General features: G+C 38.3%; 3 protein-coding genes across 4 annotated transcripts; 2 read left to right on the top strand and 1 right to left on the bottom strand.

The window, feature by feature from the left end:
* Positions 1-833: 833 nt before the first annotated feature.
* Positions 834-2,768, top strand: LOC108608926 (uncharacterized). Of its 2 annotated transcripts, XM_089461825.1 has the most exons (4): positions 834-978; positions 1,067-1,634; positions 1,713-2,247; positions 2,326-2,768. In XM_089461825.1, exons 2-3 carry the CDS (start codon positions 1,073-1,075, stop codon positions 1,967-1,969), a joined length of 819 nt encoding a protein of 272 aa, XP_089317951.1. In that variant the 5' UTR covers positions 834-978; positions 1,067-1,072; the 3' UTR covers positions 1,970-2,247; positions 2,326-2,768. The 2 variants fall into 2 exon arrangements, with proteins under 2 accessions (XP_089317951.1, XP_017856056.1); XM_018000567.2 differs by having other exon boundaries at positions 849-1,634.
* Positions 2,769-2,805: 37 nt separating this feature from the next.
* LOC108608927 (S-formylglutathione hydrolase) lies at positions 2,806-3,905 on the bottom strand. The gene is made up of 2 exons (XM_018000568.2): positions 3,794-3,905; positions 2,806-3,741 (listed from the first exon to the last, which is right to left on the bottom strand). Exon 2 carries the CDS (start codon positions 3,736-3,738, stop codon positions 2,881-2,883), a length of 858 nt encoding a protein of 285 aa, XP_017856057.1. The 5' UTR covers positions 3,739-3,741; positions 3,794-3,905; the 3' UTR covers positions 2,806-2,880.
* Positions 3,864-5,354, top strand: mdlc (RING finger protein mdlc). Its single transcript, XM_018001107.2, has 3 exons — positions 3,864-4,168; positions 4,237-4,972; positions 5,027-5,354. Exons 1-3 carry the CDS (start codon positions 4,060-4,062, stop codon positions 5,259-5,261), a joined length of 1,080 nt encoding a protein of 359 aa, XP_017856596.1. The 5' UTR covers positions 3,864-4,059; the 3' UTR covers positions 5,262-5,354.
* Positions 5,355-22,101: the final 16,747 nt, after the last annotated feature.

The raw sequence follows: 22,101 nt of genomic DNA, 5'->3' as shown, positions 1-22,101 counted from the left end.
GATTAGGGGAATGGGCTGCGTCCGAGAGGCACGCGTTGGATGGTGTCATTTAGTTTAAGGCGGTTATGGTGGCACTTGCCCCCTCCCCAGGCTAACGATCTACTAACAGACAATGTTACAACAGAGGTGGGCAATTATCAAATTAGAGAATTTAACAAATATGGCAAAAAAGGCGATTAGTTAAAATTATATATGTATGTACATATGTACATTTAACATCTCTTATCTAAAGCAACATTAATAGAAGACATTAATTTGTGTAAATGTGCTTTGAATCTTAATACGTCAAATGCAAATTACAGATCCACATTTACAACTCTGGATCAAACCAATTTACACACATTTGCATTCTTATGTGTGCAATGAACGGGAATCTGCCCCTTTGATCTAGTTCACGTGACGTTTCTACGCACCACAAGTAAGTCGCTGCCTTTCATATTGTTGAATTTAATGGAATTGTTTATCAAAAATGCTCTGATTGTCATTAAGATCTGCTTGAATTCAGTGATGTCAGACCAGTCATTAAGCTTTATAATATCCATACGGATTAAATCATAACTGAGCCAAATTTCCTTGTTCCTCATACTAGATAATTTTTAAAATTTGTTGTTTTTAATACATATTCACGTATGTATGTAGTTCATTGACCCAAACAATCGTATATAAGCTCTGAAGTAAATATTTCAAATAAAACTGATATATTTGTAAAGTAACTATAAAATATTCGAAAAAAAACCGCATTCCATTCAAATAACTCGATTCTATTATCACAGATTCAAGGAATCAGTAAATCGAACTATCGTTACTTAATATCGATATAAAATGCGTGCTGGTATAGCGATGTTTAGTCACACCTCTAGTTTTCACAAACTCAATGCGTCATTTCTGGCATTAAACGTTTGCAATTTCACAACAGAAAAGAAAGTTTTTTTTAGCTTGATCACAAATTTATAATCCCTAGTAAACTATTTATAAAAGGTAAAGTACAAGTCAAGGATCTAACGTGAAATTGAGCACATATTAGTAAACATTTTACCTGCTTGCAATAAAACTCAAAATAATGGAGGAATATATGAAATTGGTCGCCCAATACAAATGCGATATAAACTCAAACGTTGATGAAAGCAGCTCCGAAAGCGACAGCGACTCGTACGTATCAATGGGACAAACGGAGCGCGGAGCTTCGGTTCGAGAAACAAAAGAAGTCAATGTAGAGAGCGGAAAGCGCAAGTCTGGAACGGCGCGGCTGCCAACTAGGCGACCAGATCCCAACGTATACAACAGAAATGCATTGCTCGCTCGTGAGAATCGCCGTAAGAAGAAGGCGCACATGGAGGCAGTCGAGAAGGAGTTGAATGAAACGCGAATGACAAACCGATCGTTGTTGAAAGCGCTCAAAAAACAACTGAAGCGCACTCGGAAGCTTGAAAGAGAGTGCCAATTCCTGAAGGATACATTGGGTAACTACAAAGAAAACAAAAATGTAGCCACTCAATTAAATATGGGTATTTCATCACCGAACAACCGAGCCGCCTCGCCGGAGGGCTCCCTGATATCTGCGTATTCGAGCAGCAGCAGCTACGAGCCGCCCATGGAGACAGACTCTTACGCAGGCTTCCTGAACGTCGACAATGGTAGTGTAGCCGCCGAGCAATTTGTAAACGAGACACCATCAAGTTCATGGAATGATTTTATTGACGATTTATTAACAGATTATCAGCCCACGCCAGCCTACGAAGATGAGAGCTCCACCCGATTTGTGGAGCAGAGCAGCTTTGACCTGCAGCAGAGCCAGCCACTGGCCATCATTGACGAACACAGCTATTTCAATAAGTTTACGGAAGTGGGCCTTTACACCCCGGACTGTGAGTGGAGTCCCAGTCGCACTCCGCCCACGCAGCTGCTGCAAGACGACGAGTTCTTGTTTAGCAGCGCAGACACAGACATCGAATGTATTGCAAGTCTATAAGTTATAGTTTAATGTGTTTTTTTTTTATTAACTATTCTAAGAAGTTTTAACCATAATTAGATTAAGGTATTCGAGCGCGATCTTTTTGTGAATCGATATAATTCTTTCCACATTGACAATCTTAAAACTTTATTAGCATAGCCCGTGGAGATTATGATAGAACGACAGCCCACTGCAGCAGCCCTTTGGCTTCGACGTTTCAAATTTGTTTCACATTTTCAGGCGAGTGTGGAGGCGAGTTGGATAATTCATCCAGCACGCAAATGATTCATTTGAAGGTGGGTTTCTTCGTAGGATCTGCAAAAAGCAAAAGTTCCAAATGAGACTATGATCATCTTTTTGTGCCACTTTTTCAGTTGCGGCCAGAATTTAGGACGAAACTCGAAATCTAACGGATTTCCACAAAATATTTTCCTTCATGGCAGAGCCCTAACGGAAGGAGAAGAGTTGCAGACGTCAAGTGTATTAAATACAAACAGGCGTTGTTTTCTATTTATTGTTTTTATCGAATTTCAAAAGTGACAAAATTATACTAATTTATTTGGATTCTGAAATGTTTCAGATGTTTGTTATCACACAGTCAATGTGAGATTTCATTGATTTTAGTGGACAGTGAGGCTTGGAACACCGGTACGTACTTCTATCATAACTCCTTAAAGGCATATGTTTTGTATGTATACCTTCAATGATTATTATTTGTTGATTTTGGAAAGAATTATCGATACGATTTCATCATTATTATGCATTTGTTATTGAGCCCAAATAAAGCTATGACTACACAATATTTGTGATTAAGAAATTTGTTGTTTTCATTGCGTAATGAAATAAAAGATTCGTTTTAGGTATGCGGATTTATATACAGACTATATTTGTGAACACACATTGTTTTATAAACGAAATTCGGGACACATTTAAGCTTTTAGCAACTTGGCATGATATTCAATATGCTCGGCCACAAATGTAGCTATATAAAAGTAGCTGTGGTCGTATCCCTCTCGTTGCTTGAATATGGTCTGGATGTGGTCGTTGGGGGCAGCTGCTGCTAGCAATTTTTCTGGCAGCAGTTGCTGGCCAGCGAGAAAGTTGTCGGCTGATCCCTGATCTATGAACAGCTCCTGAGGTGTGCTGGCGTACTTGGAGACCAAGCTGGTAGCATCCCACTGTGCCCAGTCATCCCGGTTGGCGCCCAAGTATCCAGTGAAGGCCTTTTGGCCCCATGGACATTCCGAGGGGTTGGCAATTGGTGCAAATGCAGACACCGATTGATACAAGCCGGGATTCTTAAGAGCGCAAATTAAGGCGCCGTGGCCACCCATGCTATGACCGAAAATTCCTTTTTTGCCAGGCAAAACCGAGAAATTGGCATTGACCAATTCGGGGAGCTCCTGCGTGACGTAGCTATACATCTTGTAGTGCTTGGACCATGGGGCTTCAGTGGCATCCACATAGAAGCCGGCACCACTGCCGAAATCGTAGGCATCGTCCTGGCCGGGCAGCTCCACTCCACGTGGAGAGGTATCGGGATTTACCACAATGAGGCCTTCTTTGGCTGCCGTTCGTTGGAAGCCGCTCTTCTGCACGAAGTTCTCGTGAGTACACGTCAAACCGCTCAAAAAGTATAGCACTGGACATTCGGTCTTATCTTCAATTGCCGCTGGGGGCAGGAAGACACCAAAGGTCATGTCACATTCCAGAACGTTGGAGTGATGTTTGTAGACACGTTGCTCGCCTTCGAAGCATTTTGTGGCCGACACAAGTTCCAGTTTCATCTTCTGCAATCAAACAACTATAGTAAATTGACAATATGTTAAACAAAATAATTACTTTTGTAGATTGATTCGAAAAAACAAGTTTGTTCCTAGTACGAATAAGAAATGAACTAACAATGATTTTCTTTTCTACACCGGTACGAGGGATGCATACTGGTTCCAGGGTGGTTCCATATTATATTTTGCAGCCCTCAAATTATCTTTGGCTGTGTTGTGAAATGTCATAATGTGCAACACAAAAATATAGCAAAGCATTAAACGTAAATAAGCCGGTAGCAATTGGAGTACTTACTGTAAATAGTTGCTATTAACTGTAATATAATGTCTGAAGAGGCGCCCAGTACGTCTAGTTTTGGCTTTAAGAAGCGGAATGTTAACAGAAGCGCCGGCATGCGGCGAAAGAAAGTCAGCAGCAGCAGCAGTGATTCAGGTGAGTGCGAAATTGGCGCAAATATAAATGAGAAATAAATTTCTAAAGAGCAGATAATTCATTCACAGCTAAAAATAGCGACGAGGAGTCACATAGTAAAACCAGCGCTTTACTTCGTGCCGAAAATCGACGAAAACGTACGAATCCCAACTTTCAGAGCACCAAAACTGCGAAACGAAGAGCGGAAACGGGCGTCGCAGCTGGAAATGTCTCAGACAGCGATTCAGACTCTGCTGGCGATGCCAATGGAGTGCTCGTTGCATATAAATCGAAACGCGAAGGCATACCCAGCGGCCCGCAAGATCAGGGCGCAACCTCCATAAATGAAGTGGATACCGAACTGGATCGCGATGCCCAGGCAATCCATGCGCGCTCGGTCAAAATCAACGAAGAACTTGAAGGAAAGGCAGACGACAAGATCTACCGTGGTCTCAATAATTATGCGCAGTACTATAAGAAGAAGGACACGGCAGCTGGCAACGCCAGTTCAGGCATGGTACGAAGTGGACCTATACGGGCGCCGGCTCATTTGCGTGCCACTGTCCGTTGGGACTATCAGCCAGACATTTGCAAGGATTACAAGGAGACGGGCTACTGTGGATTTGGCGACAGTTGCAAGTTCTTGCATGATCGCAGCGACTACAAAGCAGGCTGGCAACTGGAAATGGATCACGAGGCGCAGCGCAAGGGAGAATGCGATTCGGATGGGGATGATACCAAATACGAGATCCACTCAGATGAGGAGTCTTTACCATTCAGATGTTACATATGCAGGGGGAGTTTTGTCAATCCTGTAGTTACCAAGTAGGTGTTTATATATGCGCTTATAATATACGTATTAATCTATTCCTATTCCAGGTGTAAGCATTACTTCTGTGAGAAGTGTGCTCTAGCTCAGTACAAAAAATCGCAGCGCTGCATCATTTGCTCACAGCAAACCAATGGCATATTTAATCCTGCTAAGGAGCTTATAGCTCGTCTCAAAACAGAACCCATGGAAGATTTAGATGGTGATGAAGACAATGAAAACAATCATCATGACAATAGCAAAGAGCAAGAGCCGGCTATATCCTCGAATAGTGATAGCGATTAATCAGGTTGTTTTAAAGAGTTTATAAAGAAATGGATTAGAATTGTGTAGAATAGGAGATAATTAATTATAATAAAAGTTTTTATATTTTGAAAATGATGGAAGTAATTGTCACTTTTAGTTTTCTGCTTTTGTTCTTTTATTTTAGATTTTCCGTTTTCTTCACATTTATTTTTCACCGTCTCTCTCTTCCAGTTATTCTGCCCTTTTTCATTCACCCTTCACTCACATAAGCATCACTGGCTGCAGCCGCAATAAAGTTGTTTTTTACGAGTACCTGATTCTCAGTTGGATGCTACTCCATCTTTAATGCAGAGTGGAAAACATTCGTTCATTATTCAATTTGCAAAAGTTTTGGCACTACTGCTTGTTGGAATCATTAGTCTGCTGGGAATAGATCCTGCTGGGGCTGATTGCATATTTGGCTGTTACCCGACCTCAAGAGAATGAAAAGAGAGAGAGAGAGAGAGAGAGAGAGAGAGGCAAAAGCAACTTGTGCTCGAAAAGAATGCCTTTGCCATTAAGGACAGCAATCAGAAAGCTTTGTAAACTTGTTTGCCTTTCATTGTTCAACGCATAAGACCAAAATATTGCCAATATTCGTTGCGTGGCGAGCAGAGACTAAGCCGCAAATTCTGCCTGCTCGACGCACACAGCATACGAGAGGGCATAAGTCTCAATAACAAAGCTGGGCAAAGGAAAATCTATACTAGCTGCAAGCCAGCTCGATGCACACGCACACAAATCACTTTGAGCTGCCCCAAACGTCAAACCGACGATAGTTCGACGAATTTGCAAACAAAGTTTGTGGAATAGATGCATCGTGCGAATAGCTAATTGCCAAGTCTTGTGGAAGCTGAGGGAGTGAGATGAACTGCGAACGGAAAATAATTAAAAGATCATATATGTAATTGACGGGCATCCGGAGATAGATAATCTAGAATAAGTTTTTTGTAAAGAGTATTATTTTCCATCAACATATTCATTTACGGAACGAACGGCTATTAACCATGATATAGAAGTTCCAACGCTCTCGTAATTGACGCAATTTAAAATCGTCGCACTTTAGCTGTAGATGAGACACAAATAAAAAAAAAAGTACGCCACAGCATCCACAAGTCACGTACTCTCAGTTCTAGTCAATCTATTGGCTCTAATTGAATGACAAAGTCGTGCATGACAAACGAAAGTAAATTGAACGGGCAGAAGATCTCTGTCTCTGAGCGCTGACAGCTCTCATGTAATTGGCGACAAATCAGTTTTAATTATTTCAATAAACTCGCATACGTGTTGACTGACATTTAATATTGGTAATATTTAGTGGGATGCCGTTAGAGGTCTTGCACACGTACTCAACTGCAAAGTCAACAACAAGAGTAGAAGCCATTTTAATAATCGCACTTCAAAATGCTCTTCAATTAGCAAGTGGAATGTGTAGTGAATGTCCTTTCTCTTTCTCTTTCTCTTTCTCTTCTTACCACACACTTGGCCAATTGTTAGGTAATCAAGCATTAATACGTTTGACGCGTTCTCGTCATTTCGTTTAACAATGGCATTAAAATTTAACAAAGGCATCAACTCTATTCGAAACTCAGTCCTGTGTTATAGTTAAACTAATCACTTCATACAATTTCTGAAAACACAGAACATATACATGCAAATACTATTTATATGTATACATTTCTGAAAACATAGAATATATACTATATACATACATATATAAATACTATTTATATATATGTATATTCCTCTTAATAAATTTATTATCAGGATATATTCGTCGGCCAGAAATTGATTTATATTTACTAAAATTTAGATTTGACTACTTATCTATCTATATATTAAAATAGTAAATAACTAATACAATATATAAACACTGTTCAGTTTATATATATATACATATATATATATTACAGAACACATTTCAAGACTAACTGATGCTACGTAAATGTGTTCACGTTGCGTATACGACGCATGGACCGTACATTCCAAATAGTATTTGTGTTTGTTCTTTTATTTATTGGCTTCTAATGTCACTGGCTTTTATCCCCTGGCCAATGTCCGATGGCTCAGCAGCTCACCAGCTCAGCAGCTCAACTTGTCGTTTATTCTGTCAATTATCATTAATTTCGGAATGGTCCTGTCTTCGCCAAGGCTATCGCACCTTTTGTACGCCTCCCCGCTACGTGGCTACGTGGCACGTACGCCGCAGTTAAAATGTCTCCAGCCATATAAATTGTTATTGCTTGAGCGTATAATTTGACTGTCGGTTTGGCCAATGCCTTAAAGAGCCAATGCCAACGCATGGCATATTTGTTGATAGTTTGCGGGGCGTGGCTAGTTATTCACACAGATCTTGTTGATTTATATTCATTGTGTTTTAATGGCGGCTTCCGTGTCATTAGCCAAATAGACAACTAAGATGTCTCCAAAGAGAACAACTAAATATATTTCTCCAATTTGTATAAAGATACCAAATTTGTTTTTGTATAAAATAATTAAAAATATATCTTGCAATAATACAAAATGAATAAGAAAATTAAAAATAATCTTATAATAATATTACTAGAACAATGAAATAATAACGAAATATGAAATAATAATAAAAAATAAAAATAAAATAAAAATAATTGTTTAGCAAAAAAATATATAAATTTATTTTAATTTAAAAATATAATTATTTGATTAATATTTCTGTTTAGTAACATTATAAATGTATCATCAATGCAGAAAAACATATATAAAAAAATAAAAAATAGTTAACGAAGGATGTAATTACATTATTATTATTATTATTATTATTTTTTTTTTATAAATAAATTTTTTATGATGTAACAAACATACATGGAAAACGCAATTGCCATGTATCTTTTTAGATTATGAAAAGATAATCTAAAATATTTTCGGGGTTAGTTTAATTTAAATCAGAATTGACCATAGCACAAGCCTTTGTGGAAGTCTGATTCTTGGTTACTAAATATTTGATTTGTGCAATTATTTCTCTTCTTTCAACCATTTCGAATTGCGAATGTGTACGTGCAATAAAAAACATGCATCTAGTTTGGCAGCAAACATAATGCCACAACTGATCCAAGTAGAAGTGAGTGGGTCGATAAAGAACAGTCACAAAGCCGAGCTGACAAAAGTTTGGCCACATAATCATAAAGTGCACGAAAAGTTTGTGAGAAATAAGCTAAAAAAAAAAAAGAAAGAGAAAGAGCGAACAAGAGAAAGGCAAATCGAAAATGAGAACAGCGAAGAATGGAAATCGACAAACATCAATAACAAAATTGGCGTAAACGCAATAGTATTTTTTGTTGTTGTTGTTGTTTCTTTTTTCTTTTCCTTTTCTTTTTGAGTATTTTCTTTGCAGTTTTCTCCGTCCACTTGCAGCTGTATTTGCATTGCGGCTAACCAGAGACAAGAATTTTTGCGGTTTGTTTTGAAGAAAACTTGGAAAAGTTTCTCTGCTCGACGTTGGCTTTGTTACAGCTGTAAGTGAAGCGATTCATCCTTTTCTGCTTCCACTTCCACTTCGACTTCTTCTACTTCATCTTAATGTTGTTGGCTTTGTGAGTGTTGCAAGTGCAGCGAGTTCTGCTTTGACTGCACTTCCGGCACATCCTGCTCTTCCTCTTGGCCGCACGCCAAAATAATGGTCGGAGTGCAAGTGTCAGAGATTCTGGGCAACCTTTTGGCTCAGCAATGCGAATGTTGTTATAAATGAAGAGCTCCGCCAGTGGCTCTGTGAGTTGGGCTATTGGGAACTCTTATCAAGCAAATTGTAAAAACGCAACTTTTCGCATAACTTTTGCCATCGCTCGGCAGCACTGAGCTCTCTTTTATCGCGCTCCCTGGAGCTGATGGATCAATTTTATATGTATTTGCCCCGAGGGCAATTTTGCTCTCTGCTCGTTTGTCACGCCCCTCAATTTTTTTTATTTGTTTCTTTTTTATATACATACATATACGTATGTATTTTTTGCTCTCTGTATTTTAGTTTTAATTGCCATACGCACTCATATAAATAGTGTGTGCGTGTGTGCATGTGTAGCATACAATAAAGCTTGTGTGGATAATTGTTTGGCACTATTAAGTATAAGATTAATGTTTTTTGATTGTGGCGGATTAATTTGTTGCATTTTGTGAGCGCAGTTGGCCATGCGGGTTCATTTATAAAATAATTATACAATTATGTGCTCAAAGCCAGCCAATAAATTGCAATTTAATTGGTATGCCGCTTATGACGGAGCACTTTAAATTGTTCAACGAGAACAATGTGCTTCAATTTACACTATTTGTGTATGTATGTAGTGCAGGTGTAGATGGTGTTTTATTTAAACTGTATTATCTGTATCTGTGTCTGTATCTGTATCTGTATCTGTGTCTGTATCTGTATCTGTATCTGTATCTGTATCTGTATCTGTATCTGTATCTGTATCTGTATCTGTATCTGTATCTGTATCTGTATCTGTATCTGTATCTGTATCTGTATCTATATCTGTATCTGTATGTATCTGTATCTGTATCTGTATCTGTATCTGTATCTGTATCTGTATCTGTATCTGTATCTGTATCTGTATCTGTATCTGTATCTGTATCTGTATCTGTATCTGTATCTGTATCTGTATCTGTATCTGTATCTGTATCTGTATCTGTATCTGTATCTGTATCTGTATCTGTATCTGTATCTTATCTGTATCTTATCTGTATCTGTATCTGTATCTGTATCTGTATCTGTATCTGTATCTGTATCTGTATCTGTATCTGTATCTGTATCTGTATCTGTATCTGTATCTGTATCTGTATCTGTATCTGTATCTGTATCTGTATCTGTATCTGTATCTGTATCTGTATCTGTATCTGTATCTGTATCTGTATCTGTATCTGTATCTGTATCTGTATCTGTATCTGTATCTGTATCTGTATCTGTATCTGTATCTGTATCTGTATCTGTATCTGTATCTGTATCTGTATCTGTATCTGATCTGTATCTGTATCTGTATCTGTATCTGTATCTGTATCTGTATCTGTATCTGTATCTGTATCTGTATCTGTATCTGTATCTGTATCTGTATCTGTATCTGTATCTGTATCTGTATCTGTATCTTATCTGTATCTGTATCTGTATCTGTATCTGTATCTGTATCTGTATCTGTATCTGTATCTGTATCTGTATCTGTATCTGTATCTGTATCTGTATCTGTATCTGTATCTGTATCTGTATCTGTATCTGTATCTGTATCTGTATCTGTATCTGTATCTGTATCTGTATCTGTATCTGTATCTGTATCTGTATCTACAAGACTCTGCATGACAAAAGCTGAATGCTACAAGACTCTATGTAAGGTACATAAATGTCAAAGACTGAATAATATGAGTTCATTGTTCATGAAATAGAAAACATATTCATGATTCACTGATATATAAATGCTGTTAGATTAGATCTTCTAGCGAATTTATGGCAGAAGCTAAATACTCAGAGACTGCATGACAGAAGCTGAATTATATTACACTCGATGGATGGTACATCTACAACTTGTAGATGTTACAACTTGTGGAAATATACCGATAGCGATACGGTTGCCTTAAATTGCCCTAACTTACTATTTAATTAAACAGGTGAGTAATTCATTTAAGGCAAGCTTAGACTCAAATATTAGACTCTAGTAATACTAACAACATAAACATAAATTGTTTCACTTTTAGTTAAATGGCATCCATTACAAGCCAAGCGAAACCAACATAATGTATGCAAATATCTCTCAGAGCACGCTCAGAAATGAGGCTGTGGATGGCTGCGACAGAGTAACCTGAACGGGGAGACATAAACGACTTCCGGTCAAGCAAACAAATGGGCAACAACAGCATCTACATTCAGAGACGAAATGTGAGGGAACAAAAGGCCCGCAGTGAATGCAATAAACAGGCAACAAAAACAAAGTAGGCGTGTTGCTTTTCATTGCTTCGCAAATGGCTGTCCATTTATTTGTGAGCCTGGGGAGAGATGAGCAGCGGCCTGAGAGATGGGTCTAGAAGTTTCAATAAGGAAATATATGCAAATAAAATAAATGAAAAGTGTGGAAAATTTTATTTTAATAAGCTTGAAAGTGGGTGTGTTTACACATGCAACTTCTTGTAAGTGTGTGTGTGAGCGGGTGTGCATGTGTGAGCGGGTGTGCATGTGTGCGCTGAGTCCATTGTAGTTGTTAGACAACAACAAGCTAGCATTGCTATTTGCCCCACTTGGTCGCACTAAGCTGGAAATACTTTCATTATAAACTTTACGACAGGTTTCGCAAAGGAACGGAAGTGCGCCATTAACTGGCAAGTCAAGCTTATTAGCTGCAATAAAAAATAATAAGCTGCAAAGTTATGTTGCAATTGTGGCATGCCACTCGCACTCCTCTCGGCTGTGTGGACGCTATCCCATTGCCATTCGAGGCGAATCACGAGCCCCGGGCACAACAGCACCACAGAAATGCCAGTCAGTCAGGCTCACTTTCTTCCTTTCCCTATCCCTCTCTCTATCTCTCTCTTTCACTCTCCCTCGGTCTGTGTGTCGGCTTGTCTATGTGTACAAAATCTAAACTTAAAACTCAACTTTTAGCTAAGAACTTTTTCTGCTGCCTCGCCACGTCTCACAATGTTTCATGTATGTGTGTGTGTGCGTAAGTGTATGTCTGCTTGTGGCTGTGTGCACATGATGACATCCAAGAACGCTCAGAGCAAAGTCACTTTCATATACGTCGAGTAATACTAGTTAATTTTATTTTAAAAATTGTGCCACAATATGTTCGCAGACGCTGAAGTGACCAACATTTTAGCTGCGGTTTAGCAAGGCGACGCTCGCAACAAAAGATCCAGTTGTTCGATGACACGGAGACTCTGACAAATTCAGAATATATATAAGTAGTTACTATCGAGGCTGGCTATTTATGACCGTTCATCATTCTGCATTATCACGCAAGCTACTTACAGTACAGGAGGATAGAAATGGGTGAGTTTAATGCGGCTAAATATAATTTTTAAATATTTTTATTAAATATATATTTAAAAATTTTTTAAATTTGTTATAATAACTATACTATTTTTTATTTCATATAATATATAGTAATATTAAGTAATTAAAATATATTGCATGTAGGTATATTTTACTGACAAACAAGCTAAGAAGGTCTTAGCTTACGAATTGATGAAGAGTCGCATTTAAATTAACACAATTGCAAACCATATGATAACTAGCTCTATCATTAACGTAAGTTTTATGCAAATGCATAGCTAATCTATTCGCAATTCTCCAACGTATTGAGCATCGATTATCTAAATATTTTCCATTTTCCCTTGACCATGCACGTTTTTGCTCTTATTTTTCACACCATAAATGTGACGCAGGTGCATATTTAATCAAAGCGGATTGTATCGCATTATACTTCTAAATTAGGATTCATTTTGATTTCGAATATGCGCAAACTTTAAGCCAAGCTAATCAAAACTTGCGCAAAGAATCATTGAAATACATTAAGAGAGGAAATTTAAGCAGCTGCTGGTCGATGGTCCAAGGATAACAAACAAAGGCATGAACCGACAGCAGACAGGTGAGCAGGACAATGTACATAAATAATTTCAATAATGTGCTGCTAATACCAACAGCAACAGCAGCAGCAATATCAACAACAGCAACAGCAGCAACATCGTCAGCCGCAGCAATAACAGTTACTGCCAGCACATTGCCGATAAGCCCTGGTGGCGCGCTGCGGTCAAAACATTTGCTTGGGGGCGAATCTTTCAATCATGGCCAGGACTGGGCCAAGTTGCCATTAGGTTTACGAGCCTTATGCGAGTTAATGGCCGAGTCGCGGTTTAAAAGAGGAAAAGTACAAAACTTTTATTTGGCTGGTTTGGAGCGTGGAGCGTCATCAGGTGGCATCAACAGGTGATGCGCCGTCCCGTTCGCTGGGGGTATAAAGCAGCCCCAATGCGCATTTTGATGTAATTTCTGAATTATGTTTTGTTGTTTACAGTTCAGCACGAGAGCCATCTCGGAATTAAGCAGGTCAGCAATCTGACCCACCTTTAAGTAACTCAAGTTGCAAACTTTATTCTTGTCAAGTTTTGCTGAACATATTCTCTGTTGAATTATTTCTTTGCTGTGCCACGAAGTCACTGAAGTTGCTTTAATTGAAGATAAATATAAATTGATATCTTTCACTTTTCTAAACAGTCTCAAAGTTGCTTTTGAAGTTACCCAAATTTTTCTCAATTGAATTAAATTACTTTGTATAAGAGGATTGCAGGAGGAGGTTGTAAGTGCTCGTTAGAGGTGTTTTGTGTCACAAACACTTAAATCTTTAATGGAGCAAAGTTTCTGCGGCTGGCCAAAATCAACTTCATATTTGCTCGGGTATGTTACTCTCTCTCTCCCACGCTCCACGCTGACGTCGGGCGAGCAAGTGAGATGGTCTACAGCATCGACATCTTATTAGATCTCATAGCATATATGTTGTTATTCTCAATGCAAGCGGACGTCAAGCGGGCAAGCGCGATGGCCTTTTTGTTCTTAATGTTCACTCTCCCTCTTTGCTCTTTGCCTCAAATTCAGATCAGCAGGAGTCTGATTTTTCTCAGAGACAATTAGGAGAGTCTGAAAATATAGCTGCCTGCTGAGCTATATAAGATTAAAATTTGAAGCAATTTAATCTCTTCTGATCTACTACATTTGCATATGAATCTGTGCCTGGGACATTGATATGTTGATTTAACTTGCATAATATATGCTTGATTCTGTTTTCCCCCAATGTCAATTTATGTAACAGGCAAAACTGATACATGCATTGACATACAACACGTCCGTGTTTTTCGGTTTCTCCGCTTCATCAATAGATTATTTTCTACTAATATTTAAAATAAATAAAATAGTTTTACCTGGCAGCGTTAAAATAGTTTTACCTGGCAGCGAGAGCACATATGTACATATATATTTTATCGAGAATACAAAATATTTTTAGAAATTTATTTATTTCCAATTTTTGTTTACTTATAGTGGAGAATCCATACAGAGAATTTTTACTTTTAATTGAGTTAAAGTCAAACCTCTTTATGTGGAATAGGGATTTATTCATAATCGAATTTGTCTTCCAATTATTTTAGCCAAATAATACAACAGCTATTCATATTTTACAAGTGGATTTAAAAAAGCCTTAGGCAGACGGTGTTGATATGTTTCAGTAAAGTAAGCAATGGAAAATACATACACACATATACCTTCATCATCATTATCATGGAAGTTTTTAGTCATCTTTTGTACCAATTAAAATTTTAAAGAGAAATTTACCTCGTTTATTTATCAAGTTCATTTGCTTGTACCGAAAATACTTATCAAAGGAAGTAAAAATTATTGTTGAAGAGTTGAAAGAAAACAAGAAATCTGATAGAGTAACGCCGGAAAGGTTTGGTTTTCCTTTGCCGGCGAGGTGGTTATAATTTTCAACTGTGGTTTTAATGCGGAATGTGCATTTTACGACTTTTTAAGTGTCGGGACAAAGAAAAGTTTTGCGCCAAGTCGCTGGAGCCGCCATTCTACCAACTGCGAGCCGGCAACTGGCAACAGCAGCAGCTGCTGCTGCTTCGTTTTGTTATTGTTGTTTTTGCTGTTGTTGTTGTTGTTGTTGCTGTTGCTGCTGTTGTGCTGCTCCGGGCGCACCTATAGCCAAGGAAGTCAGGGCATACGACGACGGCAACCTTATTTTCGTTAAAAAAAATAAACTTTACTTTTGCCATATTTTGCGGAAAAGGCGAACGCAAACTTAATTTTATTCTTAAAGAAATCAAATACACACACACTTAAGCAGTCACACACACATTTACGCTCACACTCGCGCAGCTGGAAACTCTCACACATGGCGCATACGTATCTACACGAGGCATTTCCGTTTCTGTCTCGTGCCGCTCTACAACTTTCTCTCCCTCTCTTCCTCTCACCCTCTCTCTCCCACTTTTTCGCTGCGCGCAGTGCGTTAAGTTATCGTCTTTATTGTTTGTCACATACATGACCTCACAATTGTGTTCCGCTCCTTGGCATCGCCCATTGTGTTGCCGTAGCCAGTGCGCTATAGCTCAGGTCGGCGGAAACGGAAATGGCATAAGTTGTCGTCGCCTAGAAGTTCACACGAAAGCCCCGTTCAATGAACAATAAAATGCCGCAGCTAAGCGTATTATTGCGACTACGAATGCAACTGCAACTGCAGTGGCCACAGCGCTCGTGGAGACAGTGCCCACAATAAAAACCCATAAAGCAAACACAGCTCTAAAGGAAGTTTGAAAAGCAGAACTTGGGTACAACCCCATCTGGATTTTGAAATCTATAAATCTAGAAAATTATAAATATGTGACATTTATAGAATATTTCAATTACGAATTACAATCAGGCTAATCCAATTTATTTCACATGATTGTCATGCGGTAAATGCTTCAGCACAACATGGCGTATGTGCGATTTTTGTGATGTTAGCAGGTGCCTGAGCAGCTTAGCTGAGATATTGGCAGGCGAGCGTGTCACCAGTCCAAGTTGAATGGCAAAATTGAAACTGTAAAGTTTCTGCTGCCACGCCCACTCAGCTACACGCTTCTCTGCCTCTGTGCATTCAAAGTTATTGTGAGGCTGTCGGAAAGTTTTTCTGCCATCACCTTGGGCATGGTCCGGTAGCAGAATGCCGCGAAGCCACTGCAGCAAGCCAAAATCCAATAAAGGCCTTTGGAGCTTGGAGTTGCCGCAGATTTACGAACATATACGCCCGCACACATGCACACATACACACTTACACACATCCACACACACTCGCACGCACGCACACATATTGAATTGCTTTCAAATACTAATCTACGCGCCATAATTGAAAAACTAACGCTTTGAGTAACGAGTTTTTCGTGCTTTTACTGCAAGTGTTCCTCTTTTTCGATACGTCTTTAGTAGTGTGTGTGCGTGTGTGTATGTCTCTCCCTGTGTGTGTATGTGTGTGCGTGCTATACTTTCTCTTTCACACGCAGCTGCTGGGCATTTTGTGCTCCGATTTCACTTTGGCCCCTTTCATGCCATAAAGCAGCTACAAGCATTTTTTCCTCAACAAACACGCGCTCATATTTTTGCTGACTTTTCTGCGAATCGCATAGAGAGGCGACTGAGCACGCTACACTAGTGCCGCTCAGGTATATCAGAAACTATTTAAAGCATAAAAGAAATGAGTAAATATATAATTAATTTTAGAAATTTTTCCTGCCTATTTCGAGTTAAGGCAAAATGAAAATTTTGTAACTTTTTTTTACTTTAAGAATTTGTCTCAATTCTTTGTAGATCACACGTATCTCGACCATGCCGATGCCATGGACAACCTAACCGAATGCACACTTTTCAGCGCAAGCAAAAAACAAATAAAAAATCTGCATGAAATTGAAAAAATATGATGACACCTTCATTGCAAGTGAAACAATAACAATGGCAGTTTGAAAGCAAAGTCCGAACTGAATTGGACAGTAGCTGTGAATTTGAGTGGGTCGACGCCAAGCGACATCGCACTGAGCGTGGACATGAACGTAGGCGTGGGTGGGGATGTGGCCATAAAAGTGTTTGTTTTTGTGAGCTCGCTGACTTTAACAATTTAGCTGGGGCAGTTTTTGGCCAGATTTCTCATGGCGAACGCATAAAAACGATAATTTCGAATTTCGTTTAAAAAAAAGCCACGTCTTTTGCGTGAAACGCAGTCAGAGTTTTTATACCCATACCCTTAAATCAGAGTGGCTATATTAGCTGTATTAGCTGCCTTAAAAACCTAATTTTCGTACTAAATCGTAAGATAATCATAAAAAAGGCAATTCAAATGAATTCAAAAGTACACTTGCAAATATTTGGGTAATTATATTTAAAATATGTTTAAGCTAATATTTGACATATGTACATACTATATATTTATTTGTATATATTAATTATGTTATATAGATATAGAAAAAATAATATTTTGAATTTACTTCTTTTCTTGAGGATAAATACACATAGTTACAAAAATAAAAGAAAGATAAAATTAACAATAATCATTTTAGTCATAAATAAAAAGGTATATTTTTAGTTATTCTAAGTATGGCTAAAATACATAATATGTGTGCGTTTGTTTTGTTTTTTTTTTGTCCAAAATAATAGCTTAATGCAGAATGCTGGCTGCAGGCATAAACATACATACACACACGCACACACACACATATTGGTTAAGAGATTTTTGCTTTTTCGTCACGATCTAAGCCGTGGTTTTTGTTGGTTGGTTGCATTGTGTGCATGTGGGCATGTGTATTGGAATTCTTGGCATTTCGGAGCGGATTTATATTTTTTCGTTGCGTCCAACTCGCATCGTGACGCTGAACAGAAGCGAATTTTCTGCGAGTGTAGCGTGTGCTCATAGCTCAAATTACCTGCCCAAGTGGCGAGCATTATATTAAATACCTTTTGTCTGTGGCCATTAAATGAAACGACTGAGTCGAGCGACCGAAAGGGGCAAAGGAAACCCAGCATGGGCCATTTTTGGGGCGGCTGCCGGTAAAAGGACAACAGGACACCGGGACACCAGGACGAGAGCGGCGGCGCCTTCGTTCGGCTCGAAACAAAATGGCGTCACTGAAATTCAATCAATTCGCACGTGACATGATTATTTTATGCTTTTTTATTTATTTATTGTGCATGTATTTTATTATTTTGTTTTTACTTCGTCTCCCTCCCGCCCTTTAAAAGTCTTACGGCGCAGCGGCCTGCCTGTACGAAATTCGTGATCAAACTGAGAGTTTTACGCAGTCTGAGATAACCCGAAAAAAAAATTAATTGAATCGTTCTGACTATATAACATAGTCGACATCTTTAATGAGCTGCAATGCGATTCTTAAGGAAAGTTACTAAAAATTGGCTAAATGAGTGAAACTAACATTGTAAACTCTTCTATATTTTCCTAATGATTCTAGCAATTTACTGACTTTAGTTGCAGTACAATATTCTGACTTAATTCATATTCCGATAATAATTATACAAAATATGTGAATAATACAGTATCCGTAATGATACAATATTTTACAATATAACAAATGAAAATATTTAAACTGATTTTAATATTGATTTTCGTAGTAATATATTTTAAGCAACAGATCATTCTCTTACATTCACTTCCACTCTTTAAAATCCAATAGATACTTTAAAGAGCAAACCTTTTTTTTATCGACTGAACTTCGATAACTTAATTTGCCCAGCATCGCTTTGGGAGAATCAGAAATCTGTTCTCGAATGCCCAAAATTTATGTCTGCCGCTTGACATACGCCAACCCAAACAATATGCCCTTCAAAATTTCGGGTGTGGCATTACGAAGAAAAAAAAAAAATAAATAAAAACAACAAACAATAAGGACAGCGAAAGGACCGACTACAGAGCATCAGGGCATTGAAAACTTGTTAGTTACACTTAACGAGCCAAAAACCGTATTTAAGTCAAATGGGCACAGAGTCCGGGCAGAGCCCGTGGTCGGGCCGGAAGGCCAGAGATGCCGCTTGTGGACGTTGGTGTCAAAGTAAATACAATCAATTTGATTGCGTTGCCTTTTTGGGCCTGACCCAACAGCAAACGGCCATCGGCCAACGGCCAACGGCCCATAGATTGATAATTTCATTCAATCGCTGTTGTCATTAAAATTGGCTATCGGGGCATTTGGGCCCCTTATGTGGGCGGCCGCCACAAAATGTCTATTTGCACTAATGCGAACGAACAGGCACGTCGCCAATCCCTCACGGATAACCAATCAATATACATATGCCAAGACGTCGAAGCCGTCGAGTCGAAGCTTCACTTTACTTTGATTCTTCTTTTGTTTACTTCGCACAGGAATAAATTTTGCTCTGTCTGACGGACATTAACAAAATTAGCAAACAAATTGTTTGCAAAAAAAATTATATTTCGTCACGTTTGCCACTGGCATAAAACTAAATTCACAGCTCAGCATTTGTTATTTAAAAGATTTTAGCCAAACTTGAGGATAGCTTGAAAAAGGCCTAGTACTACGAATTACTTCACAGAGTTATGGTTGAGACTTAGGGCAAGAATAACTTTAAGTAGCCTTTGCTTTAAGATAGTCAAGTTTGATTAAAATAGAATGTATGAAACTTGTAACTCTAGTAAATTTATAAATATACATATATATATTTGCTTTGTTTTTCCCTATCTGAAATTAGTTTCTAAATCACAAAACGATTTAAAGAAAACTGTGGTCCAGAGTATTAAATATTCACTTGGTTCTTTTCTTTTTTTTTTATGAACGAAGAATCCTCAAGTTGGGAATAGGAGATATTAGGCCTTATGATAGAACACAAACTCAGCATCTAAACATCACAGAGCTACAGATTCTACCGAATTCAAATCAATTAATACGAATTACCAAAAAAAAAAAAAATAAAATAAATAAATAACAACTTTACATTTGTCCAGCATTGTGATTTTTGTTAAAAATATATATTAAACAATTTATGATACATTAAAATGGTTTGTTAGCTGTCGCTACTCGACTTATGGCCCGGTCAAAGCTCCGCTCAAGTTTCTTCAATTTGCTTTAATCTGATAAACGATAAAAATTATTAAAAATAATTATAATAGATAGTATATTTTGAGTATAAAAATTTAAAAAAAAATTTAATGTAAGAATATTATTTTTTATACACATTAATTCATTAATATTGTTCTATATACAATCTATGAATAAATTGTGTAAACTAATTGTTCATTAAATTTAAATTAAATTAAAGTAAATGTGTAATGTATTCCAAATTGGTCATTTGGGACATTATTTGAAGATAAGCAAGTAACAAATGTAGCAGCACGAAACGAACTGCTGCGCGTGGAGAAGGGATTAAATTTGCAAAAGCGGGATAAACAATAAATTTAAACTCTCAGTGGGTAGAAATACATAGAGAGCCGAAAACTTTTGGTAAGTCTAGGACGCAGGACCAAGGAGCAAGGATTCACAACTAGGCACGTTCGCATCCCTGTGATTTGCATTCGGTTACTGTTGCTGCTGCTGCTGCAGAACGACACTGCGATTGTTATCTTCTAGTCCCTTTTTGCGGCCGGATTGACAGGCGTGTGGCTGGAGCAGAAGAAGCGTTTCGAGTGGCACCAACACTCGCCGATATGTCGTGCCATTCACTCCCTGTGGCGGCATTTTTCTTTCTTTTTTTTTTTTTTTTGGTTGCTGTTCGCTGTTCGGCTATCGGCAGACATGTTGCACAGCTGTGGGGTTTTCGGTGCGCGTCTCAACTTGTCGGCTTGTGCGCGCTTTGCGTGTGCCTCTGTCAAATGGCCTTATCGCTCGCATGACAGCAGATCCGTTGGCTAGACCTGCCGCTGCCTGACTTATGGCCTGGCCGAAGCTGCTGCTCAAGTGCCTCCCGACTGGGCAAATGTTGAAGACTGCATGTGGTCATAAATCCCTGAATTTAGGAGGTACATTAACTATATATATATATTTGGCAGTATATCAACTATAAATATAAATATATTTCGAACATGCAATGAAAATAAAAAACAAAGTTTGATTAAATACAACAACAGCAAGATTCGCAACTCATTGATATTTTATTCATTTCGCACACTTCGCCAGCAATTTGGATTAATTTTATTGAACTGACGGGAATATTTTCATCCAACCGCAATCGTCTGAGTTGTCAAGCAAAGTTTTTGATGCGATTGCCATGCATTTGCTTTCGTCAAATTGGTTTTTATAGAATAGATTGCAATCGCTGGCAACGCTCACTTGAGGAGCTGCTGACATGTAGCTGCATCCGCATTCGTTTCAGACTCCGATTTGGAAATCAGCGCATCGCATCAGTTGTCACATGTGCAGTTGCAACTGAAACTCGCTGCGGCCATGACTCCAATTGTGATTGCGGCACTGACTCGAATTGTGGCAACATTTACTCAGATTCAGGCAAACAGAATTCAGACTGAGATCGGGACCAGGAAGTAGAGCTCGCTCCTGTCAGTCTCTGTCTGCCTGCCTGTCGGCCGGTCTGTCAGTCTGGCAGCCCGCAGAATGACTGCGACTCTTTGGGGCATATGCAAATTTTAATTTCAAACATAGACACATAAAAATAAATTGTTTTTGCTTAACGTTGGCAACACTTGCCAGCATATGCACAACTTTTGGCACACACACACATGAAAACACACATATATGTGTGTGACATGCAGGCATTGTATCTGCAGCCTTTGAATTTGCAGAGTTTTTCCAGCTTTGCCTTGTCGTTTATCGCCTTAGTGCAAAAATTACGCCAGCTTTTATGCAATGCAGCATATTGATTTTTGATGCTTCCCTTTTCCCATATTTTTGTTGCATTTCTTATTTTTTGTCTTTTTTTTGATGTTTTGGAGATTATGGCAAAAGAACAGAATTTTATTGATTGTTTTCCTTTTGGCGCTGCCATCATATGCCAATATGTACATTGTACACAATCTCTCGATTGCTCAGTTATATATGTATATAACAAATTTCAAAAGAAAACGCAAAAAAAAAAAACATATTTCTAAATTCTACAACGTTTTATGGTCAGGGGAATTGTCAAACGTCCTCTTTGTCCAGGTTAACAAAATCTTATTTTGTTTGCTTTTCTTAAGAGCTTAGCATATTGATAAAAGCAATATTGAACTACGCACCAACAACTAATATTATTGTAAGTATTTTGGGTTAAGAAAACAAAGTCTGAAATCTTTTTATTCCCATTAAACCATATGAAAATAATTGGCGTAAATTTCTTAATTTTATTCTTATTTTT

The sequence above is a fragment of the Drosophila arizonae genome, chromosome 2 (genome assembly GCF_054131065.1).
Source record: "Drosophila arizonae isolate 15081-1271.41 chromosome 2, UAZ_ARI_1.0, whole genome shotgun sequence".
NCBI lineage: Eukaryota > Metazoa > Arthropoda > Insecta > Diptera > Drosophilidae > Drosophila > Drosophila arizonae.
This window is presented reverse-complemented; position numbering and strand designations above follow the sequence as displayed.